We start from the raw sequence: 24,204 nt of genomic DNA on the forward strand, positions 1-24,204 counted from the left end.
GGGAAAACCCAATCATAAATTCTTCCTTCTGTAGATTCAAGATGAGACAACCAAGACTATTACAAACTAGACTAGGGACTCCTCCATCAAGTCATCCTTGTTCTTCCTTTCACAGTGTCTGCATACCAAGATTTACATCATTGTGTGAGCACCAAATTCTTGTCACGCTGAGACATCATCATTGTGAGACCTTATTACTGTAAGGTCACCGAATTGTGATACCACTGATCTGAAATGTCATCTTTTTCACCTAACTGTGATGTCACTGAAATTGTGAGACTCTTCTCACTGAGATAACATTGAAATGTGATAGATCCTTCATTGTGGTAATGGCATACTTCAAACTGTGATAGATCCATCACTTCGAATAGTAATGTCATCCTTCTCACTGTGATTACATTGAACCCTTAACATTGTAGGAGCACTGAACCCTCAACATTGTGATAGCACCGAGCTTACAATACTGTAATAACACCGAGCCCATAATTTTGTAATAGCACCGAAACTGAAATGGCACTGAACCTGTAATCATTGTGATGATTGAAACATATCTTCTGAGATAGCACCGAGAGCATTTCTGTGATTTCCAAACTATAGAGATAATATGAACTTCTGTAATTGTAATTTGAGCGAAGGTTATACTCCTTTATATAGTTGTTCGTCCATAGAAATGAGCCAACATGACTTATATGAAGAGATGCGTCTATTATATTAGGCCGACATGAATATATTGAGGGAAACCGACTTGTAGATAACTTATTTGAGGCCGACTTGAAGAATTTGCTGGAGAGGATGACTTGATGGAGGAGTACAAACATTAAATTGACTTTGACTCAATCCTATAGCCTACAATGGAGGCTTGACCTATAACCATTGACCCAAGCATGAAACCCATGCTTTAACAAGTCAATTCAACAATAATAAAATTCTTTTCTTTTGAAAAATATATTACATTTTTTTACTTCAAGTACAATGAATACTGAACCTAGTTACATTCTTCAACACTCCCTCTTAAGTTTTAACTAGGGAGTATTCATATTTACATATAATCAAAGAGGTACATGGAAGTTCCAACTTTATCTATGAAGAAGTTTTAGGCACCACAATGCGATGGACTAGATTCCCAACCAGGGCAATCTATTCTTTGGTCTCTCAACAATTTAGGCGTCACAATGCCACAGACTAGCTTCCTGACTAGGGCAATCTATCTGTGTGGGAATAAGATGGACTCAAGCTTTCAACCCCTCTAGGTACCATCAGGCTTACTCGCTAACCACCAATCCAAAGATCCAGGTGTGTATCCTAAAACATAGCTCTATAATCAACACCACCCTTTTCTAACTTTAGGACCTAGACATCAACACAAAGTGCTGACCATATGTCCTCCCAGGCAATGCTTCACTCCCAACACCTCAACACTCCTTGATCCAGTAAATCAAGGATGACCAATCTCTCCCAATCAAATTGATTGGTAACCAACATGCTATCAAAACCTTCGAGAGATTCACCTGTACAAACACAACCCCAATCAATAATATACTTTCACATGTACATAATCAAATACAAACCTCCGGGGTCTTCCAGACAACTTGATGTTGCTTCTCAACTTTTCATAGTAGGACTATCAACTGAATCTTTGACAGAAGATTCCTCAATCATACACTTTTCTTTCCTACTTCATATGCAACAACATATTCTTCAATCGGATCCTGCTTTCCTTCTTTCAGCAACACCTTAAAATGCATTCTCCAATTTCCTTCTCTCAGTCATAGCCTTCACTAAAACTTATGGCTGTTAGTCGTGGTCCATTGCATGACACATGAAATAGAGAATCATATCTATCACTCCCTCTTAATAAGAGAGGATCTAATCATTCATGTACAAAAAATATTCTCAACCATCATTTTATCCTAGGGAGATTTCTTTCATTCAAGCTCCCTCTTAATCTAGGGAGATTTCTTCTATTTTCGTCATCGAAGAATCTTTCGTGGCTTCCAACCATTTTCATCAGAGTTATCATCATCCTTATCATGCTTATCACATCAACGAACATCTTCACCATATTGATGATTGTGTACTTGCTCAACTTAGATAGCAAGTACAACCAAAATTATAGAAGCATGAAGTTAGCTATATCAAAAACTTATAACAATGGAAGCATTTAGACTTTATATATATCAAATACCCAAACTTAATTATAACCAAGAGACATATACTCTTCAACATCTTGCTAGGGACTTTGTCATAAACCCTAGACTACATCATAACAACTTTCATTACATCTAGGGTTTCAATGTTTCTTCCAAAGGTATGACATACCTTACTACAACATATAGAAAACCCTAGAAACAATTCAAACAAATATAGATCTACAAAGCATCTAACAACTTTTCAAAATTCATATGTTAGACTTCTCACTAGGGTTTCATACAAATCCTAGATTTCATACAAAAGAGTCAATCAAAACCAATTAACATGACTAGCTTCCACTAGGGTTAGTTGCAAACCCTAGATTTTCAATCAAACATCAATCCCAACCAAAACTCAGATAACAAATTATCACATTGTCATCATACATCAGAGATTTTTACTTCTACTAAGGTTTAAGTTCAAAACCCTTGAATACTATCATCCTAGAAAGACAAACTTTGACTAGGGCTTATTTCCAAACCCTAGGATTCATGACCACCGACAAATAGGTCAACTCATACATCTAGGACTTCATCATCATGCATAGGGATATCATATGTCAAACAACATTAATATATTAGACATATCTCGACCTAGAACAATCTAGGGTTTCATTCCTAGGACTCTATAACAAGGGTTTTGCTTATAGAGCCAGCCAAACCCTAAAAATCTAGGGTTTCATAACATAGCAAAGCAAACCCTACAATACCAAAACTTCAAAGGTTCGAGATTTCAAACAAACATCATTCAACCCTAACAAGTTAAGATTTCATGATCATACTGAAATCCCAAACATGACATCATCAACAAGAACTTCAAATAACCCTAAGCAACCTAGGCTTTCACACATTGTCAGAGAGGGTTCAATAAAATCAATTAAGAATGTAGAGAGGGCTAGATTTATCGAGAGATGAATCTCCCTAAACAAGAATCTTTATGATTCAAGATATCTAAACATAACGATGTTAGTAATGGAATGAAAACTTCAAAACTAAGATAAAGAGAATTTTATAAGATATATAGACATACTTGGAGATGTTTCTTGACAAAACTTGTAGGTATTTCTTGAAGTGTTAAGCCATCAATTTTCTTTATACCTGTGGTACATACAGAGACAACATGTGATACCAAGGACATAATCATGGAGGAGGGAATCTTTCAAACATCAGTGGGACCTTTTATTTGACATCCTAGATATGTAAGCCCTAGAAGATAAGGATGTCTAGGGAAATCTTTATCCTGGTCTAACTATAAGAAATAATTATTTAATATTAGAAGAACATACATACCTTGTGATTTCATACCTCTAATTTGATAACTTGTAGTAACAATACTTACTTGGTTCCTTGGATTGTCAATTTCGGTTTCAATAGACTTTGGATTGTTTATGTGATGACTGAGTTTTCTTCATGTGGAAGAATAATAGCCAACTGTGAGAGCATGACACCGAACTGTGGAAGCATAGAGATCATCTTTCCACCCTGTTCGAGCTCCTTGTAATGACAAAACACTTAATTTATTCAAACTAGTTATCTTTTTATTTTTTATTTTTTATGAGATCATATTATTTCAATGGCACCAAGTCTGAGATCTTTGTCACTGTGGAGGGACTCTTTCTTTTTGAGGTTGAAGACCAGATGTACTACTTCACCTATCTTTGAAGATATTTTGATATTGAGCACCGAACTTTCTTACTGAGGTGTATCACTGAGATCTTTTGTCTGAGGTAACACCGAAACTATTTTACTGAGATGAGACCAACACTGTGGTCTCTGTAATAGCTAGAAACATGATCACCATCATAGTCCGAAACTGAGATATCATTGAAAACTTCCGTTGTAAACACTGAAAATTTATCTCTGGGATCACCGAAAACTTCTGTGAAGTCTGAGCTTCTATTTTGTAATGGTACTGAAAACTTCCTCTGAGATTCTTCCTGAAATCTTCATTTTTTGTAATACCAAGCCCTTATCACTTGTTTGAACCGAACCATTAAAGTTGAGCACTCTTACTGCTATGGTATTGGAACATTGTTACTTCCTTACTGTTAACTTTCTTACTGTGAAACCAATTTACTATAGAGATCCGACCTTCTGTCACAACACCGAGATCATTTGAGCTCCTGGAGATGAGTTTCATTAATTTCATTAGCCCAAAACTGCCTTTGACCATGACCATAGCCCTGATACCATGTTGGAAAATCAATAGAGATGGAAGTTAAAACGATTTTCCTCTTAATGACATTAACTTGTGATATTATTATTATTTTCATTCTCTTAATTATCTTTTCTTATCATCAAGATTAATGCCAAGCAACAAATAGAAGAGAACACAAGATATAGGCACACTGCTAGGGAAAAACCCTCCTTGAGGGGAAATCCAGTGATAAATTCTTCCTTCAGTAGATTCAAGATGAGACAACCAAGCTCATTACAAACTAGACTAGAGACTCCTGAGTCCTCCATCAAGACATCCTTGTTCTTCCTTTCACAGTGTCTGCATACCAAGATTTACATCACTGTGTGAGCACCAAATTCTTGGCACGCTGAGACATCATCACTGTGAGATCCTATTCCTGTAAGGTCACCGAACTGTGATGCCACCAATCTGAAATGTCATCTTTTTCACCTAACTTTGATGTCACCAAAACTGTGAGACTCTTCTCACTGAGATAACACTGAAATGTGATAGATCCTTCATCGTGGTAATGGCATCCTTCGAACTGTGATAGATCCATCACTCCAAATTGTAATGGCATCTTTTGCACTGCGATTACATTGAACCCTTAACACTGTAGGAACACTGAGCCCTCAAGACTGTGATAGCGCCGAGCTCACAATACTGTAATAACATCGAGCCCATAATTCTGTAATAGCACTGAAACTGAAATGGCACCAAACCTGTAATCACTATGATGACCGAAACATATCTTCTGAGAGTGCACCGAGAGCATTTCTGTGATTTCCGAATTACAAAGATAATCCGAACTTCTGTATTGTAATTTGAGCAAAGGTTATACTCCTTTATATAGTTGTTCGTCCATAGAAATGAGTCGACTTGACTTATATGAAGAGATGCGTTTATTATATATGGCCGACATGAATGTATTGAGGGAAACTGAGTTGTAGATCACTTATTTGAGGCCGACTTGAAGAATTTGTTGGAGAGGATGACTTTTAAATTGACTTTGACTCAATTCTATAGCCTACAATGGAGGCTTGAGCTATAACTATTGACCCAAGCATGAAACCCATGCTTTAACAAGTCAGTTCAATAATAATAAAATTCTTTTCTTTTGACAAACATATTACATTTTTTGACGTCAAGTACAATGAAGACCAAACGTAGTTACATTCTTCAACAGAAGGTTGGAAGAACAATTTGAGGGCTGATTTGGTGGAGTGAGGAAGGTCTTTTGGTCTAAGGTCTTGGTCTATCTCAACTTGAATTTGCTAATGGAAGAGTTTGACTGGGATTTCCCCTATAGAGGGGTTTTAGCCCTGGTTGAGTGCCTACATATGGTGTCATTGATCTTTGTGTTTTTCTTTGATGAAACTAAGATAAAAGAAGAACATAAGAAAGTTAATAAGAACACAAAGATATCACAAGTAATTATCAACATAGGAAAATCTTTCAGCCTTTCCGATTTTCTAACATTATTATCATCAAACAACTACCAAAGCATGAAGATCAATAAAACAAATGGACACAGGATGTAGGATGCTAGCCAGGGCCAAAACCTCTCCTAGAGAGGGAAACCCACAAAAAGTTCTTCTCTTCTTATAGAATATTCAAATGACGAATTCCAAGTTCCTTAGACTCAAGGCCAAGTCAACCTTATCTTCACCAAGTCAAACCCAGTCAAATCTCTTCCAACTGCACAACTTCGATCCTTAGCAACAAATTTCGGCCCTTACTGTAGACCTGCAATTTTCGGCCCCCTGCAAATAGCTACAACTTTGCACGTGTCGATGAATTAGGGCTTTTTAGGCTTCCTCCTTCCTTCGCTTGGGCTGCATCTTCTTCAAAGGCTAGTATGTGATCAAATTGACTCTCTTTCCTTGGATTTTGTCCCTTCTTTTCTCCTTCAAAAACTTCGACCTTGTAGCTACAAAAACCCTAGCCTCTTTCACACGTGTGAGAGATAGAGAGAGAGAGAGAAAAAACGGAAATCTTGTCTTTCTTCTTCCTTCTAGACTTTTGCTTGTCTTCTTGCTTCTTGTTCTTGCTTTCTTGAGTGCATGAGTGAGTTCCAAAGGAGGTTGAATGATCTCTTATATAAAGGCTTCCAAGGAGGATGAATAGCCCTAATTAGGCCGACTTGTTCATTGCCAAGTCGACTTGGCCTTGAAGGGGTTATTTGACACTTTTGACTCAAAACTATTTTTTTTTTTACTTCTTACAAGATGCCCAATGGGGTCTTTTACATATGACAATGACTTTATAGATCTCTTGATTCTATGACAAACCCTAGAAGCACACAATGGGTGCTTGACCTAAAAATAAATTGACCTTGAGCATGAAACCATGCTATAAAATAACAATAATAATTTTTCTTTTCTCTTTTACATCAAGTACATAACATCAAGATTACATAAGACATTATATGAAGACCAAACCTAGTTACATATTTCAACAGGGTGGGCCCCTAAGTGGCACCCATTCGACCCCCAGTTGAAGGCTATATAAAGGAGATCATTTCTCCTCATTTGGACACATCAGTTTGGTCTCATGCATCTCTGATCCAACGAAATAATAGGAGGGCCGAAATTTTAGGAGGATGGCCAAAATTTCAAGAGGAGACCAAAATTGTAGGGAGGGCCGAAATTTCAGGGACTTGAATTTTGACATGACACTTAATCATGATTTTGATTATTGGTTTGGTTATTATTTTGCTCTCGTTATTTATGATGTATTGATGAATCTAGAAACTCTCTCTCTCTCTCATAAGGAAGAATTTTTGTTGGGTTTTGCCCTGGATGTGTCCCTAATTTTCTATGTCTCGTCTCTTTGTTTCATGGTTACTTTACTACTCTTTCATGTTATCAGTTGATGTTTTTCTTTTGTATAACTGCCTAGATGTTTTTCTTTTGTATAACTGCCTAAATGATATTTAATTTAATGCTATATGAAACTAATGTTTAAATTGATCATTGAAGTAGTTCTCAGGTGAAGAGAAACTTAAGTCTAGTAGGTGCCGTAGAAAATCAACATGGTTTCAGAGCTAAGGTTTGAAGAAGGAAGTTGAAGATCACTTATGTTGGCTTGATATCAAGAATTCATGGATTGGTTCACATTCTCTGTTGTTTTGTGGGTTGTTCTTGTGGCTTGTCATATTTTGAGGAATACTTGAGGCACAAAAATAATCTAACTTTGCTATTGACTCGTAATATCTTTATGGGCTTGATCCAGTGACTCATATTACACAAAGGACTCACATTATACAACGAATTCGCAAGACTTCTCTGATACACAATAATCTCTATACTTCGTGGCATCATTTAACAGAACTTGACTTTGTGGCATTGCAAACAAAAATTGTCATTGTTACAATGCTCGCACTCTATGGATCGCTTAATCATTACAGTGGCATCGCTCAAAGGCACAATGACGTCACCCAATATCTCGTGGATCATATATGCTCTACGTATTGGCATAGCCCTGTGTGATATTTCCATTCTATATCCAGTAGCATAGCTTTGTTTGACATCACATTGTTAGATACGCCGAGACATTGTATGACATAAATTCATTATAAAATAGCAGGGACATAATCATGACCTGAATGTATGACTAGGATACTATATGAAGTATGAAGATCTGAAGAAAAGAAGTGACTACAATGAAGGCGACCTACTAATGAAAGATTGCTATAACAACTAAAAGTACCATTCATATTACAGTGGCTCTAGTTCGTAGTTTTTTCTCTATAACTCTATGTGTTAAGATGGCTCACACCAAGGCCTGCATTGTGGCTTGCAACTTGAGTAAAACTGTGATTCTTATGACAATGAAATAATGACTTTGATCCGTAATTCCAAAGGAGTTGAGGTAATTGAACAAATGAAATCAAGATTCCATCTACTTATACTATTCCGAGAAGACATCTTGTCTACAAAACTTGTGGAAACCGAAATGAAGAAATTTATGTGGTTGAGGTGAAGCATCTTTTACTAAAAATTGGTACATGACAACCAAAGTAATTTCAAAAGGTTGTAAATCCTATCATAAGAAATAGGATTGAAGAAGGGCGCCTAGGAAAGATGTAATCCTAGATAGAAATGATAGCATGCGAATGTAATGTATACATATGTTGAAGATTGGTGATCCTTAAGAATATTTCATATCGAAGGTTTGCAAACCTAAAAAGCCATTAGGGTTTGAAACTTTGAAGTTATAACCCTAGCTCAAATTGCAAACCCTAGTCGATAATTGTTAACCCTACCTCGATATAAAGGGTTGAGAAAATGTTGGGCTTATGAATTGATTGCTAAAAGATCTGACATCTTGATGTTGAGGTTGATTTGTAGGTTAGATTCCAAAAGAACTCAAGACCAAGAGGGAGTTGTCTTGATCTCAAAAATATCAGTATCTTATATTTCCTTTATTGTTTTAATCATTATTGACATTGGATTGTTTATGATTTGTAAACCGTAGGTAGGGCTTGAAGATGAAAAATGGACCGAATCCTAGAATCGATTATGTTCGAAAGAAGAAACCCTAACTTCTTGATGCTAATATGAACTTGTTAATGATATGGACTCATTGTTGATCATGTGGACTCTTTAATTTTTCAGTACAATTGATACAAGTACGTTATTTCTGAACTATGGTAATTACATGTGAATATATATTATAGTTCTTTTATCTTCATCAAGCAATCACACTTCAAAAGTTCAACCAATAACCATGAAAGGAAAGTAGAGATCACAATGTTGAAAACTTAGGTTGTCTCAAAAATTTTGCTCCTTAGAAACTTTGGCCTCTTTCTTAGATTTCTTCCACGTGTGTGTGTGTGTGTGTGTATGTGAGAGAGAGAGAGAGAGAGAGTTGTGAGTGATAAGTGAGTATGTAAAATGAAAAAGTTCAAGTGTATTTTATACCCAAGAGACATGTCTCTTAAATTAAATCACGTATCTTCGTAAATTGAATTGTAGCAAGTCTGCACATTTACATTTTTATTCATATTTGTTAAAGTGTTGAAGATCATGTAAATAATGGTGGGAAGTAACTCTTGGTAAGTATATTTGTTTACATCTTGTTCATATTTTGTCTTTTATGCAAATACTTGCTTAAATTATGGTGGCTAGTAACTGATGGTAAATATGTTATTTACGTATGAGTTACTTTCAAGGATCTTAATTTTAGGTGTTTTTCTTGATTTCCCTTGTTTTAATTTTCTTTCTTCTAATTTAAAATTTAATTTTTTTTTTAATGTTTTTACATGGTATTATAAATACATCAAGGATTATGAAGTTCGACCATAGCTACATTCTTCAACATGTAGGACTACGGGGTAGTAAAAAAATTGATAAACTTTCTTATATTTTGAGTTTTTACTATTTTGCGAGGCTTGGAGCCAATTCTTGCTGAGTTAAAAAGTACTCCAGGGTTTTTTACAAGTCTAAGTCTGACAACTTCGGTTGAAGGTTTGTCGTATTAGTTGTGAAATCAAGGTGTTGCAAAAAGATCTACACAGTGACACGCTAATGCATATGAAATTTATTCAGGTATGTCTATTGAGACATGACAAATACAACCCAACGACTTGTAGATATGGAATATCTAGCATCTTAGAAAGCAAATTTTCATAGTTTGACATATCGTAAATAGTTATTTCTATGTTACTGTGTGTCATATTTTTCAGCCTATTGTTTCACTCATTATTAAGGGAAAACAACTGAAAATTTATGGAGACTTTGAGTTGTTTTCCCCTAATAATGGGTAAGCTAAGTCACAAGACATGTCCCTCAAGGGAAAACAACTGAAAATTTATGGAGACTAACTTTCCCTATAATTTTTGAGTTGTTTTCCCTTAATAATGGGTAAGCTAAGTCATAGGACATGTCCCTCACGGTCTTGTGTCCCATATTTCACGCGTCGGACACAAAACGTGCCCTAAAACATGTCTAAAATGTTTTTGCTCATGTCCTCCAATTGAGACACGTGATTTAGACGCAGCGAAAACACGCGACAAAAACATGCCCTAACGTTTTTGGCTCTTAGGACACGTGTCCCACAAAAAGTGACATTTAAAACCCGTGACATGGTTTACTTTTGGGTTTTTTTTTTGTCATTGCACGTTGCTGAAGTTGAGTTTGCTTGCCACCGAAATCGAATTTGCTATGCACTGTGAGGAATTTCATTGGATTCGAGTGCAATGCTCACAACTTCACATTGAGAGCGCAGTTCACAAGTTCTTCTAAATTTCTAGTTTTATTTTATCAATCATGATATTTCTAAATTTCTAGTTAGTAGTTTCTTATGTGCTTGAACAATTGTTAATAACACAAACAATGAATTTTGAACTGTGAATATCATTGAGGTAGTAAATTAATAAACTCATTAATAAATACTAAATAGATATCTTCGTGATTCATCTCTGTAAATGTTCTAATTTCTAAAAATATGGATCAAGCACTATATTTCAGTAATTATATATATATATAACGTCCCTCGTGTCATGTTTCCAGGGTCACTATGTCTCGTGTCAAATATTGATTTTTAGGTGTCCTCGTGTCTCGTGACTTAGTGGGTAAGTGTTTACCGAAAATGCCGCACACAAAAATATAAGACACTTGTACGAAGACCACTATTTACAATATTCTAGCAGCTAACAAGCATGCAATTGCTGCTGCTACAACATTTATGACCATCTACTATAAATTGGCAACCTATTAGATGTTCTACAATTTTCACATTTATGCTACTTTTAAAGGATGTCTTGTGACTTGTCAGAGCTATTATTTTATTATCATAGTGTTATGGAGTTATTACATTATTATAATGAATTTTCCATTTTAGTTATTATTTTAATTTTTTAATGGCATGTTATACATGCATTGTCATTGGCGTGGCAATGTGTTGCTATGTTGGTTCTTTTTGCTTTTTCTATTTTATACTCTTTTTTTTTATAACTTTGGTAGGTATAAGGATGTTTGATTGGGAATTATAAGAAATGATGTTGATTTTATTCATGTATTGATTTGATTATAATGGTATACGAATAAATATGGTAAAGTTGCTGGTGTCTGGAGGATAAAAGCCCGTGATCTTTTATTCCATTAGATGAGAAGAATAAAAATGTATATATAAATGTATAAAATGAATACATAATTGATGATCATTTTACAGTGATATTCCTAAACGAGTGTCTTCTTGTGATGTATTTTAATTAAACATATGATCTTTCATTATTATTATATTATCAATTAATTAATTTGTTATTATTATCATCATCATACTTCAATGCTTATTTTATTTCTTATTTATTATTATTATTTAGTTTTAGATTTTATGTCTGTAACAGAGTCAATTATTGGTGGGTTCAACTCCAACATGGAATAATGCCAAAATTCTAGTGGTGCTGAGCAGGGGGGACTTGTCTATCATGGATGGCTTGTTGATTAGGATATTGGATGGTTGATCACCTAGTGACTGAGTAGGTGTATTTAGCTCCTAACCAGTCTTTAACATTTTTTCCTGACAATGCATGTATTAAGTTAAAGGGGATTGATCCATAACACATTGTTATTAGGAAATATTTTGGTCAAGAGTTCCAAAGAGATGATGTTGGAAGTTCATCAACATTTATGTGGAAACCCATTGAACAGGAGGGTCTATCTGAGAAATATACTCCTAAAATCTTTAAAAATGTCTTCGTAACTGTCTTGTTGAACCTTTTAGATCTGTAGACTATTGCCTTTGAATGATTTATCTTTCATGTGATTAGACTTCTATTGATCTTGTATATGTTGAAATTTGGGAAGCTATGGGACGTGTTATCGAAAATGTTACCGCTCAGACTAGCAAGAGACCTAAAGGAGATCCCTAAAGGGAAAACGCTAGACCAAGGGCAACAAATGGAGACTTAGCCCACTATCACCTCAGCTAAGGCTCCCTTCTATTTACGGACTTTCATCGATGGGAGGAGACCCGGTATATTATGGAGTCACTGATGAAGGATGAATCAATGAATGGATGCGAAGTGACCCAAATAATCCCTTTCTAGAAGAGTTTGAAAGATAGAGCTTGCTTGCTCTCTAAGCAAGGTACAATGTCTTCTAGGAGAAGGAAGGGAGGATTTGAGAGTGAAGTTTATGGGATAAGAATTGTGAAGGAGTTTCCCAATCCCTAAAATCCTTGTTAAAATTGGTATCCCAAATGGTTCTTGAAGAATTGTCTTTTTAAAGGAACGAGGCCACACAAGACCAAGTGGACCCAGTCTAGGTCAAGAGGAAGGAGTTTAGCAACCAATGGTGTCCTTAGCCTAGACAAGGTACGGAAAAGGATCAAAGAAAGAATATTCACTTAAAGGTGTTGAATTGATACAATAAGGTACTAGCCCTTGGGGATGCTAGGGAAAAGTTTGATCTCGGAGCTAGGGCTTGGCTTTTCTCACAACTCCACTGTTAGAATGGCCTCAAATTTGGAGGAGGTCTTGAGGAAACACCAACGCAAGAGGGGCTAGGAGATCAAACATTTTGGAGGGCTAGTTCATTGAGAAAATGATGCCCTAGGCGACCCAACTTGACTAGACACAGGAAAAGGTGAAAGAAGTAAAACAAGAATAACATTAAGAGCATGTACGTACATGTAATAGAATATATCCAACTATCCACAATTTGACAAGAGAGAAGCTCCAAGATAAGATAGACTATATCCACACATCAAAATTCATCCATAAAGCTCCAATTCATCCAACAAGAAAAAGTGCGAAAACCTCAAGAGAGAGAAAAGATCCAATCCAAATTGATGATGAGCAAATGAACTCATCTCACTTGTATTTACTATTTATACACTAATGAGGAGTTTGAATTAGCCTCCTTGGCCTACATAGGCCCCAAAAATAAAATATTGTTCTAATAACCTAACTTTTGGTGACAAGCCCACCAAACTAGCTCATAAATGAAAGAATAAGCCTCTCAAGAGGTCAAATAATAATCTATGCATGTCATAGGGCCCTGAAAAGTGTTGGACAAGGGGTTGGCCCCTTGTTCTCCAAACAATAAACCCGTGGTGCTCCCAATGGGTGTGGGGGCACATCAATAACCTCATGGGTCTCCAAAATGAGTCGAAGATGCTTGTAGATTATCTGCAGGGGCTCTGATGATGATGTAGGGTATGCCACATCGTCATACAAGTCTTGGGTCAGCTGCCAAGTGCATGATACACCTGTGGGGATGGCTGGGAAAAAATGAACCAGGTGCATCTTCCTTGTCCAACGGGAGTTACTCGAGCATCTCTGACCATCCTTGAGGATCCATGGAGTGTTGTCTACTATTGTGGAGGCACATGGCTTCCAACACACATCCTACATGTGCCAATATAGCCCTCTGGAGGATTAGGACCTCGTATAGGGAGACCAAACCCAAGATGGAGACCATCTGCTGCATAAGATCCAATGCTTCCCCTAGCCTTCCAGTACAACAAGTCATTAGAGAAATCGAGTAAATGAGCTTACCAATCATAGACCATAGGTGGGGACTTCATAATGGCATGCCCTTCCATAATGGGCTTCGGGATGTGCCAATGTCTCCTAAACTCGAAATGTGGTTAACCAAGAATCCTATTAGGTGGTTTCTACTTCTAAAGGGGATAATATATTCAAGGTACATCCTTCAAAAGGTGGTGGCTTGTGAGAGATAGGTGAATGAAGTAGGGGATGAGAAGGGGTAGCCCTGGGTCACATGCTGGGGTACAAGGGTAGCTAATAAGAGGGAAGCCCACACTTAGGTTTATAATGTATAGGAGGGAGAAAAATCGTGGCACATGAGGTCCCTCGGCCTTGTTTTTTTTCACCCTTCTTTATATGCCTTTTGCCTTTTTATGATTTTCTTTGATTAACTGCTTGGGGCTTAAGGGGTAAGAGCATGATGCACAAGATATAGTAGTGAATACCCACCCCCTTTTAAGGTAGGGTGGTTCATTGCCCTCTAGGGGTTGGGACAATCATGGGTTCCTATATGATGAAAGAGGCTCATAGAACCTGTAGGAACCAAGGTGATGGCTATGATGATGGGCTAGAGCTCATGTATTGGCTTTTGCCCACATGCTAAATGTGTTTGTCCTAACCATCTTTTGCATTTTGTTGTACATTTTCCTGTTGAATGTCGCCAAATATGCTTTTATCTATTTTTTTTTTAGCTGCATCAACCTTCGGGCACCATTCGAGGCCATGACCCAAGGTGTGGGCAAAGGGGAAGGGGCAAGCTCACCCTATGTGGACCCAGTGGAGTAATGTGGACCTAGGTGAGAGAAATGATGAATGGGATAATGATGAATTGAAAGAGGGTAATATAAGCGGATAAGGTAGTGGGACCACGCAACCATAATCGGGGTTTCCCATGAAATACCATCCCTAAATCCAAATGGTCAGTAAAAGAGATCCCACAGGACTAGAATGCAAGGTTAATACCCAAAAGGGGTCTAGGGGACAAGGGCACAAACCTAACCCATTCTTTCCGTGGAATTCCCCCATTAATCCATATCTAGAAGTGTCCATGATAAACAAACTACAATACCCAATTACCAAATGACAAGGCATACCTTTAGGTTCGGGAGGCCCACCTTCAAACATACGATCATGGCAGATGGGCGAGGGACCACATGGCTAGCTTAGGTGGCGGAGAAATGGCGGCACAATGAGCCAGCTAGTGGCTGCTGGCTGAGGATCATCTTGGAGAAAAAAAATTCTCTAGGGATATCACCCGCAAAGTGGTGGGTAATAAGATGGATTTCCCCATAGAAACCCTAAGACCCCAAGAGGAGCCCATTTGACCCCAAAGGAGAATTCAAATTGATAAAAGAAATATTATTGGGCACTCCTCTTATTATTTATTGTGATATAAATTTGGGGCAAGCATTTGGAAAAGCATTATTAAAAGAGAATTTGAATTGGATTCAAGAAAATATATTCAAATATTATTGACTAAAATTTGAATTCAAATGTTTCCCGCCAAAGATCTCATGTTGACCTCAAGTCGGCCTAACCACAAGTCGTGACCATTCATTCATGGAAATGACTATAAATTGGGCACCTATACTCCAATCAGCAAGAAAAGAAGCTCACACTTCTTTGAGGTCAATTTCTGAGGTTCTATTGTTTCACATTATTTATAAGGCTCATTGAGGCTCGCATACTCTATATATATTACAGTGACACGCAATATATTCCTGCAGGACACATTTGATTCTCTGTGGAGGCTTGTATAGTTCAGAGGCTCACATTATTTAGTGGCACGCATTATTCATTGGCTCGCAACCAATTTTTGATGATGGCTTGCATGCTCTGATTAAGGGGCTTGCTTTGTCACTGTGGATCTCATTTAGGGCTCACTTTATTTTCTAAGTCTTGCACTAAGTTTCTGTGGTCCGCATAAGCTCCCGTGGGTCCTATATGATATATCTAAGGCTCGATTATATATTGATTCATATAATTCGACTCTAAGACTTGCATCTCGTAATTTTGCAGCTCTCGTATTGTCTCTATGGTCCGCATCTCATGCTCCTGTAGCTCGCATTTATTACTGTGGTTCGCTATATATATTGCTGTGTGGCTTGACTCGAATTTCAATGGTTTTGTGGCCCACAATGCAATGGTTCTGTGGTTCGTATCTTATTGCAGTGGCTTGCACACTCTAGTCTATGGCTTGCATACTCCACTACTTCACAGTGGCTTGTATTCTCTACCCTATTGCTCGTTAATATATATTCAGTATTTCTATAATTTGCATTGTTATTTGCAGTCTGTTGTACAACAATGACTTGGTGATATGACTGTAACTTGGAGACAGAGCGACCTTTGATATGTCTGTAACCTTATATAACTGTGCCCTTGGTGCATATATAAATGGCAACAAATCTATATGACAATGACAACAGCACAGGCAGTAATCTACATATGACAGTGAGAGTGACTTAATGTTACACTGATTCTGTTGGAGGGCTTAAATATTCTCCCATTTAGCTTATCTTCTGCAATTAATCGATTCAAGCCCTCCATAACCAAAAGAAAATGAAGGGGGGAAAGGGGACAACCTTGTTGGAGACCACATTTAGCATGAAAGAAAGGGGAGGCTGATCCATTAATGAGAATGCTATATGACACATTAGAAATGCAACAAATAATCTAGTTAATGACAGATAAAGGAAAACCCAGGTGTGTCAATAACATCCGCAGGTATGACCAACTGGTTCTATCAAAGGCTTTAGATAGATCAATCTTGAGAATCATACCCTTCAGGTTCTTAGTTTTAATAGAATGGAGGCCCTCCTGAGCAATACTAATGGCTTCATGTATCTGACGATGGTTCAGGAAAGCAAACTGTTCTGGGGTGATGTGGTTGGATAGAATAGGTTTAACACGTTAGCAATAATTTTGGCAATAATCTTGTAAATGCAGTTGCAAAGAGAGATTGGTCGGAAGTCATTGAAACTCTGAGGTGTATCGGACTTAGGGATAAGGGCAATGAATGTTGAGTTAAATGCATCATACATCCGACCATTGGTTTTGCATTCTTCAATGACACTAAGAAGATCATGTTCGAGCAATTCATAGAAAGAGAGATAAAATTCGACCGGCCAACCATCCGGGCTTGGACTCTTGTCCTTCTTAAACCATTGCAGACCTTCTAGTTCCCTCATCGGCACCGGCTTGGTAAGGTCTTCTGCTATGTCAGGAACTACAAATCTCGGAAATAAACTGGCAACTTTGATCACTTCCGACAATGTAACTTCCTATGAAGCTTTGAATAACTGACCAAAGTGTGTGGTTCCGAGTGTGGCAAGTTGATTAAAAGAATGCACCTTTTGACCTACCTCATTTTGCAGGTTCCATATGGTGTTGATGGCCTTGCGTCCTCTAGCAAATTGTTGATAAAACTTGGTATTGTTGTTGTGAGAGTGACCTAATGTCACACTAATCCTTGTGACAGTAATTTTGTTCTTATGATACATATGATACAGTGACCTATGTACATGATGACAGTAAACTTACCTATGTTGCATGATGACAGTGATTACATAACAGTGACCTTTGTTACACAACAGGGATCTCGGTTTATGATTATGACAGTGACAGCGACCTTTGTTATATGGCAGTGTCCATGATAGTATGACTGATGTGACCTTGATGATAGTGACAACACGATGGATGACAGATGCGACAGTGTCTCTATGGCAGATGTGATATTGTATATGACAGTGATATGATAGTAGTTCTCCTAGATTTGTTTCATTCAGTTACAAACGAAGTTGTGAACTGACTTGGGTTGGCCTTAGGAGGCCTGATCGATGTTTATTATTCTCATTGTACTTTGTATCTCAGCTGAACAATTGACGAACATCTAATAGAAGAAGAATCTGGTTGGGTTTTCCCACTTGTGTGGTTTTTCCCTGGTCTCTGACCTAAATCCCGGTGTCTCTCTTGTGCATGTTTTTCCTCTACTGTTATTTACTGTTCCGCTGCATTGTTGATGTTATTGTTTTCTCTACATAATTGCTAACGATGATTTGATGTAATGGGGTGAATGTAATGTGTAAATGATGAAAAGTTTTGAAAATGCAATTATCTACAGCAGAAAACAATGAAGTTCTAAGAATTAACAGATGTATTTTCTCATTTAACGAGCTTCTCTTATCTTGATTTCTTTTCCCATAAACATTATCCATTCTAGAATTGTTTTCTGTTTTGGAGCGATAAACATATACCCTTGTTGAAGGAATTTCTCTTATTTTAACTTTTGATGCTAGATGTTGCCACATCTGTATCTATGGGGTATCACTGTGGAGTGTAACTGTGTACATCACGAGTTTATGTAGAACAATTTGAAATCTTAAGACAGTAATGCTTAAGCTTAACTTTAATTGGATTTTGTGTTAGTTTTAACTTTTAAGTACCACGTGAGGCTGACAACATTTTGGAACTTTATGAAAATCTTATATGGAGAAAACTACATTTCGTACTACCAGTAATTGTTGCTGTATTTAGAACTTTATCTGCATTTGGTTGCATTTTTTCCAAGGCATGCCATTTTTTTTTGTGTTGATATTACTATGAAGTCTGGTCTTCCAAGATCACTAATACTTTTGTTGATATTCTTTGTGGGTGTTTGAATCTTCTTCATATATTTGCATGCAAATTTGTGGATCAGAAGTTAAAGTAGGAAGGTTGTAGGTACCTAGAGATGAAATTTGTTTCTGGACATTAACAAATTGAATCCTGATCTGTGGTAGCTGTTTTATAAAAACGTTTTTATGACCTTGAATCTCCATACCAATCTAAATTGCATTTTATCAGATATATTACTTTTCAAGCATTCTAAATTGCTGATTTCTTTTCCAGCTTTGGGACATGCGCACTCTGAAGTTGAGAGAAGATCTTCCGGGTCATGCAGATGAGGCATGTTGTTGTATATTATTTAATTATAGGAATTACACCTACAGTTATCCCTATGGGCTAAAGTTTTCAGCTGTGTTGTGAAATGATTTTGTTGGATATGCTTTCTTGGTGACTGGCGAATTATCGTTTGTGTGCCCTACCTTGACAGGTGTTTTCCGTGGATTGGAGTCCTGATGGTGAGAAGGTAGCATCTGGTGGGAAAGACCGTTTGCTGAAATTATGGATGAGTTGACAACGTGGAATGGGGGAGTTACATATTGGATTCTGGAACTCTGATCAGCCTATGGCATAGAAGGTTACTTTTACAATTGCGGTTCTTTGTTCAAACAGTGGGCTAGGTCTGTGCTGTCATTATATTGATTTTGTCTGTTCATTGATTGAGAAATTCTTTAACATGACTATTGAAATATAAGCAGGGCATTTATTTTTAGGGCAGCATGCTTCAGTTTATATTACAACGGAAAGGCATGTAGAAATATCATTGAAAAGCACTTCTCAATGTTCATGAAATTCACAATGTGCATCTTTATGTAAGAGGATTTATGTATTGAAGTAAATTATACCTGAAATGTGTTTTTCCATGTCAATTGACATAAATGGTAGGACACACCAATTTTGTATGCCCAGTCATTTACAACTACCGATGGTAAATGTTTATACTTAAGCTGAAATTTATGGCGAGTAGTGAAATTCTTTATTCAGGTTGGACAACACAACATGTCCATTTGGATGAACGAAAAGCTAAATATTGTACTGTATGTCTTGGAGATTTCTTTTCCATGTCAAACTATATGAATGGCAGGAGCCACAATGGACAAGTCATAAGGAATTGTGTATTCTAAATTACCTGATAAATTGTTCTAATTTGTAGTTTATGTTCATCTAAGAGGGTAAACTAAGTGTTTATCATGAGCATGGGATCTGAAATGTCATCAGAAGAGAGTGCTTTAAATGCTGAACATTGATAGCTTGGCTTGCAATTCATCTTCAATGACATTACCATGATGATGATGATAATTACCATCCACTGAGACTACCTTTGGTCTATTGTATTATACAATTAGATTAATTACCTTGATTGTCATGTTATTTTTATGGTTGAATATCATGAAGTTGAAATTTTTAAATTTCTTCTGAATTTTATAAATTAATGAGTTATGGAATTTGGTTTTATTGTAAACATCTTGATAGTTAGATGTAATGTCTTTGTAGGTCAGTCATTGCAACAGAAAGTGTTTTTCGCCCTCCACATTATTTGTCTTAACACATTTCACATCTTTTTTGTTGAGGAGTTTTGGGCATTGTCCAATGTCTTGTTTTGCTATGAAGCTCATGGGATTTTGTTCTTTTCTTTGTAAGATTTATTTTCTTTTTCTGTGTTGGCAACAAGGGAGAGTTAGTTTTGATGATTTAATTTTGAGTTAATGAGTTCTTTATAGTAATTCAACTCCCTTATTTTCATCTCTTGCTCCACATTTTTGTTTTGAACTTAATTACAAGGGTGCTTTCTGTTGAAGAATCTGGGGCATGGAGTTAATGAGATTCTTCTTAGCATGATAATTATTTGTAAGGTATTTAACTTTTAGTTTATTAGAAACTTCTTAAATATTATTGTGTCTTCTTTTGTTCGTCAGATAGCTACTATAACAAAGAGACAAGAACGCAAAAATGTTGGCTTTCTGCCGGGGCCAAAACCTCTCCCTCTTGGAGAGGAAAACCCGCACAAAATTCTTCTTATAGAGATTCCAATTGACGAACACCAAGACCATGACTCTTGACCTAATTAAGCCACTCCAAGACCAAGACACCAATCCTCTTCACTGCTGAGATTATCATCTTCACTGCTACTTTACCGAGGTCATCTTTGAGATCATCATAGCTACGCCATCATCGAGATCATTACTGTGCATTCACTGAGTTTATCACTGTACATTTACTGAGATCATCATTGAGATCATCACTGCATATTTCCTGAGATTATCACTGTGTAATTACGAAGATCATCACTGTTCCTACGAAGTCTATCTACTGAAGCTGCACCGAGATCTTCTATTATGATTATGCCTTTGTAATTATATCTACATTACGGTCATGAACTCACTGTGTCATGATTATAACTGCGTCCAGAACGTGAGACAAGGTGTGTTTGCCAAGATCCTTATCATCATACTTATGCCTTGACTGTGACTGTTCTTATAGAGTATTCTGAGTGTGTATCCCTTCATCGTTAAAGATACCGAGACCATGACTTCATCTTATAAGTATGCCGAGACAGAGATACTGTGATTATAGTTATGCCGAGAGTGTAATATAACAGATGTGTCGAGACTGTAGTAGGATCATTGTGATCCTCTCCATCATGAATGATTGTGCTGAGACTGCAAATATCCATGAAATTTCAGAGACCTCGAAATAGTGTCCTCCTGTAATACGAATTACAGACTCCTGTACCCATCGAATTAATTCAGAAAGTCCGAGTTTCTCCTCTATACTGTACCCACGAAAATCACAGAGGAATCCGATTTTCCTGTCTCTGTTTTGCGCAGACCCTCACTGGGTATATATAGTGGTTTCAATCTCTATAATTAGCCGACTTGATCAAGTGAACTGTTGTGTAAGCCAACATGACTTCTATTTAATTCATTTGCTGGCCGACGTGAAGAGGATTGTGCTTGTCATTACTGGAGGGCTGTTAGACACCATTTTACAGACTTGTATATATTACATATATGCTCAGGAAGAGCTCTTTACATATGTATTTGACTCTTTGACTTTCCTAGGCCTATGGAATGAGCAAGAGACTCATTCTTATAATTTTACAGAAATAATATTTCTTTTTATTGGAAAGTACAAAGATCAAAATTACATTTGTAAATACCGAACCTAGTTACACTTTCGAACCTTGAATATGTTTCACTGATGTTTGAAGCATAAGCCTCTCATCCTTCATGCTAATCAAGTTCTTATCCTTGATCATAGCATTACTCTCAATAGGAAGAAGCCTAGAGTCTATAAGGAGGATAGGATGAAGAGTATTGTACTTAGTTTACACGGATTTATTATAAATTGTTTCTGGATGTGCTTGATTTTTCTCCACATTCCCTTAGAGATAACTACATCCCAAACTTTCCAGCAACCTAGAATCCCTGGGGTAACTAGCTATCAATACCAAAATCAAAATTCTGCAGCTTTACTATTTCCTCAAGACCAATATGCTTTCCAATCTCCATTTTCTTTTTTCAACACTGCAGTTCCAATTTAGATTGTGAAGAAATCAGTTCCAAGATATTTAAGGAAAACAGATGTCCTCCGAGTTGAGTATTATCATGAAGAAAATTAGTGTATCTGAATTGTTTGATTTTAAAATCACTACCTTTCTTTTACCTATATTTATAGAGATCTTGGAGCTAGTACAAAAATCAATAGTATAGAGATCTCAGAGAATTTTAACTTGCCTATTAAGGGCGATGGGGCACCATGCTAAAACGACTATCATCTAAGGGCAAAGGGGCACCATGATAAAGGGCATCGAGTCCACTTCCAACTAACATATCGAGGTTTTGTTTTGATTAGATTTTGCATTTGGATTTCTTTTTAATTGGCTTTAATTCAATATGGGCTTTTGTTAATTTTCTTTCATATATTGGAGCCATTGCATGTCAATATTTGGGTGTCTATTTCAGATCCTTAGAACTCATCATAGTCTTTGTACCTTGTAATCACAGTTTGTCATGTCTTGTAAATATTATTTATCTTTGGAACCTATAGTTATTTTGAAGGATACATTACATATATATGTAACGTAATATTTGTTTTTTAGAAGTTTTATTAACCCATGTATTTTCTTTCTAAAAGGAGGGTTTGTATCTTAGTCAAATGGTTTCATGCAATGATAGAGTCGACTCAAGGTACAAGGATTGCAAAACTTCAATCAGTTTCTTGTGTGAGAATTGTGTGAATATCATCCCGTGTACTTGATTCCAAAAGCTTATACAAGGATTGCAAAACTTCAATCAGTTTTTTGTGTAGGAATTGTGTGAATATCATCCAGTGTACTTGATTCCAAACGCTTATATACGATCCAATGTCAATATTTTAATGGATGCTTAGTTATTATGCACAATTGCAACAATCTTGAATTTTTATCGTAATCCATATTAATGAGGCCTTTTTAAAGCAAGAAATGAATATTAGTACTCACCATTTTTATGACACAATTAATTGAGATAAAATTGATGCTTGGAGCCAAAGTTTTGAGTCCATTTTTAGATAGTAGATTCTCACAAAGCAAGATCGTGAAAGAAGAGGTGCATATCAAAGGCTTTGGGGACACTTCGCTAGGATTTTTTTCATGCTAGTAATGAAGACTTTGGTCTCTATTGATTCTACCATTAATGACATTACTTGATGGCTTGGTTATCATGCAGATGCTCTTGGTGGCTTTTCCCACTTTGCACAAGGCATGAAGTAGTTCTATTATGGCTAGGCCTTAGTATTTTGATTATTGATCTGATTATTTTTTAAGCTCTAATCATCAGCAATGAACCTGGTACCAACCATGGCACCAAAGGCCCCTTTAACTTTTGTTACAAAGTTGTATCACTAAGTAATGATATCCCATCAATAAAACTCCACCTAATAATGACGTTTTGATGAATATGTTGTTGTTTGTGAATGAGGAGATTGAAACGAAGCAAAAGCCAACCCCAAAACTTGCAAAAGTAAGGGAGGAAAAACACTAAACAAGTGCATTAGAGTTTTCCAACATATGTATTAGAGAGAGAAAAAACACAACCATAGAACAAGAGAATACAAAAGATATAGCGCCTATAAGCTTAATCACTTGTATAAAAGAATGATTCTTGTAGGCTAAAGAACAATCACATCATTGCACAAAATGATCTTATAAATGAGGTTTGGGTTGTGCTTTTATACACAACTTAGGGAGGGTGTCCTCTCAAGTTAAGGGCCCATATAAGTAGTATGCATTCCTTATAAGGATTATGAACCTACAAATCAAAATTGACTAAGTTGGCCTTAACCATAGCCGACTATTTACAATAAATGATGTCCTTGGATGTGGTGGAGGAGTTGTACTACATCTTTCAGAGATTCATTTTTTCTCTCTAAAAATGGGCTTGGGAGTAGGGTCCAACAATTATGCAGAGCTCTTATCTTTAAAATTGTTGCTTATGCTTGCGATTGAGAAAGGAGTGGATCATTTATAGTTCTTTGGAGACTATGTTGGTTAAATTGGGTCAAAGGGTCTTACAAAGGTCACAACATGAGACTACTGCCTTTGCGAGAAGAAATATCAAGACTAAAAGACACCTTTATTGTTTTTTTAGTGCTTCATGTTTATAGGGAATTCAATAGTCAACCAGATGATCCTT

General features: G+C 36.6%; 1 protein-coding gene across 1 annotated transcript in view; it reads left to right on the forward strand.

Moving 5' to 3' along the window:
• LOC149189511 (WD-40 repeat family protein / notchless protein) overlaps positions 1-19,431 on the forward strand; it is a 253,629-nt gene extending 234,198 nt beyond the window's left edge. The window contains exons 12-13 of the mRNA XM_089411822.1: positions 18,755-18,811; positions 18,960-19,431. Coding sequence (XP_089267948.1) covers positions 18,755-18,811; positions 18,960-19,043 — 141 coding nt within the window. The 3' untranslated portion in view covers positions 19,044-19,431. The remainder of the gene's footprint in view (positions 1-18,754; positions 18,812-18,959) is intronic.
• Positions 19,432-24,204: the final 4,773 nt, after the last annotated feature.

This window comes from Pinus tabuliformis, chromosome 3_1 (genome assembly GCF_031772625.1).
Source record: "Pinus tabuliformis cultivar Carrire ecotype Pingquan chromosome 3_1, CPIR1, whole genome shotgun sequence".
Lineage (NCBI taxonomy): Eukaryota > Viridiplantae > Streptophyta > Pinopsida > Pinales > Pinaceae > Pinus > Pinus tabuliformis.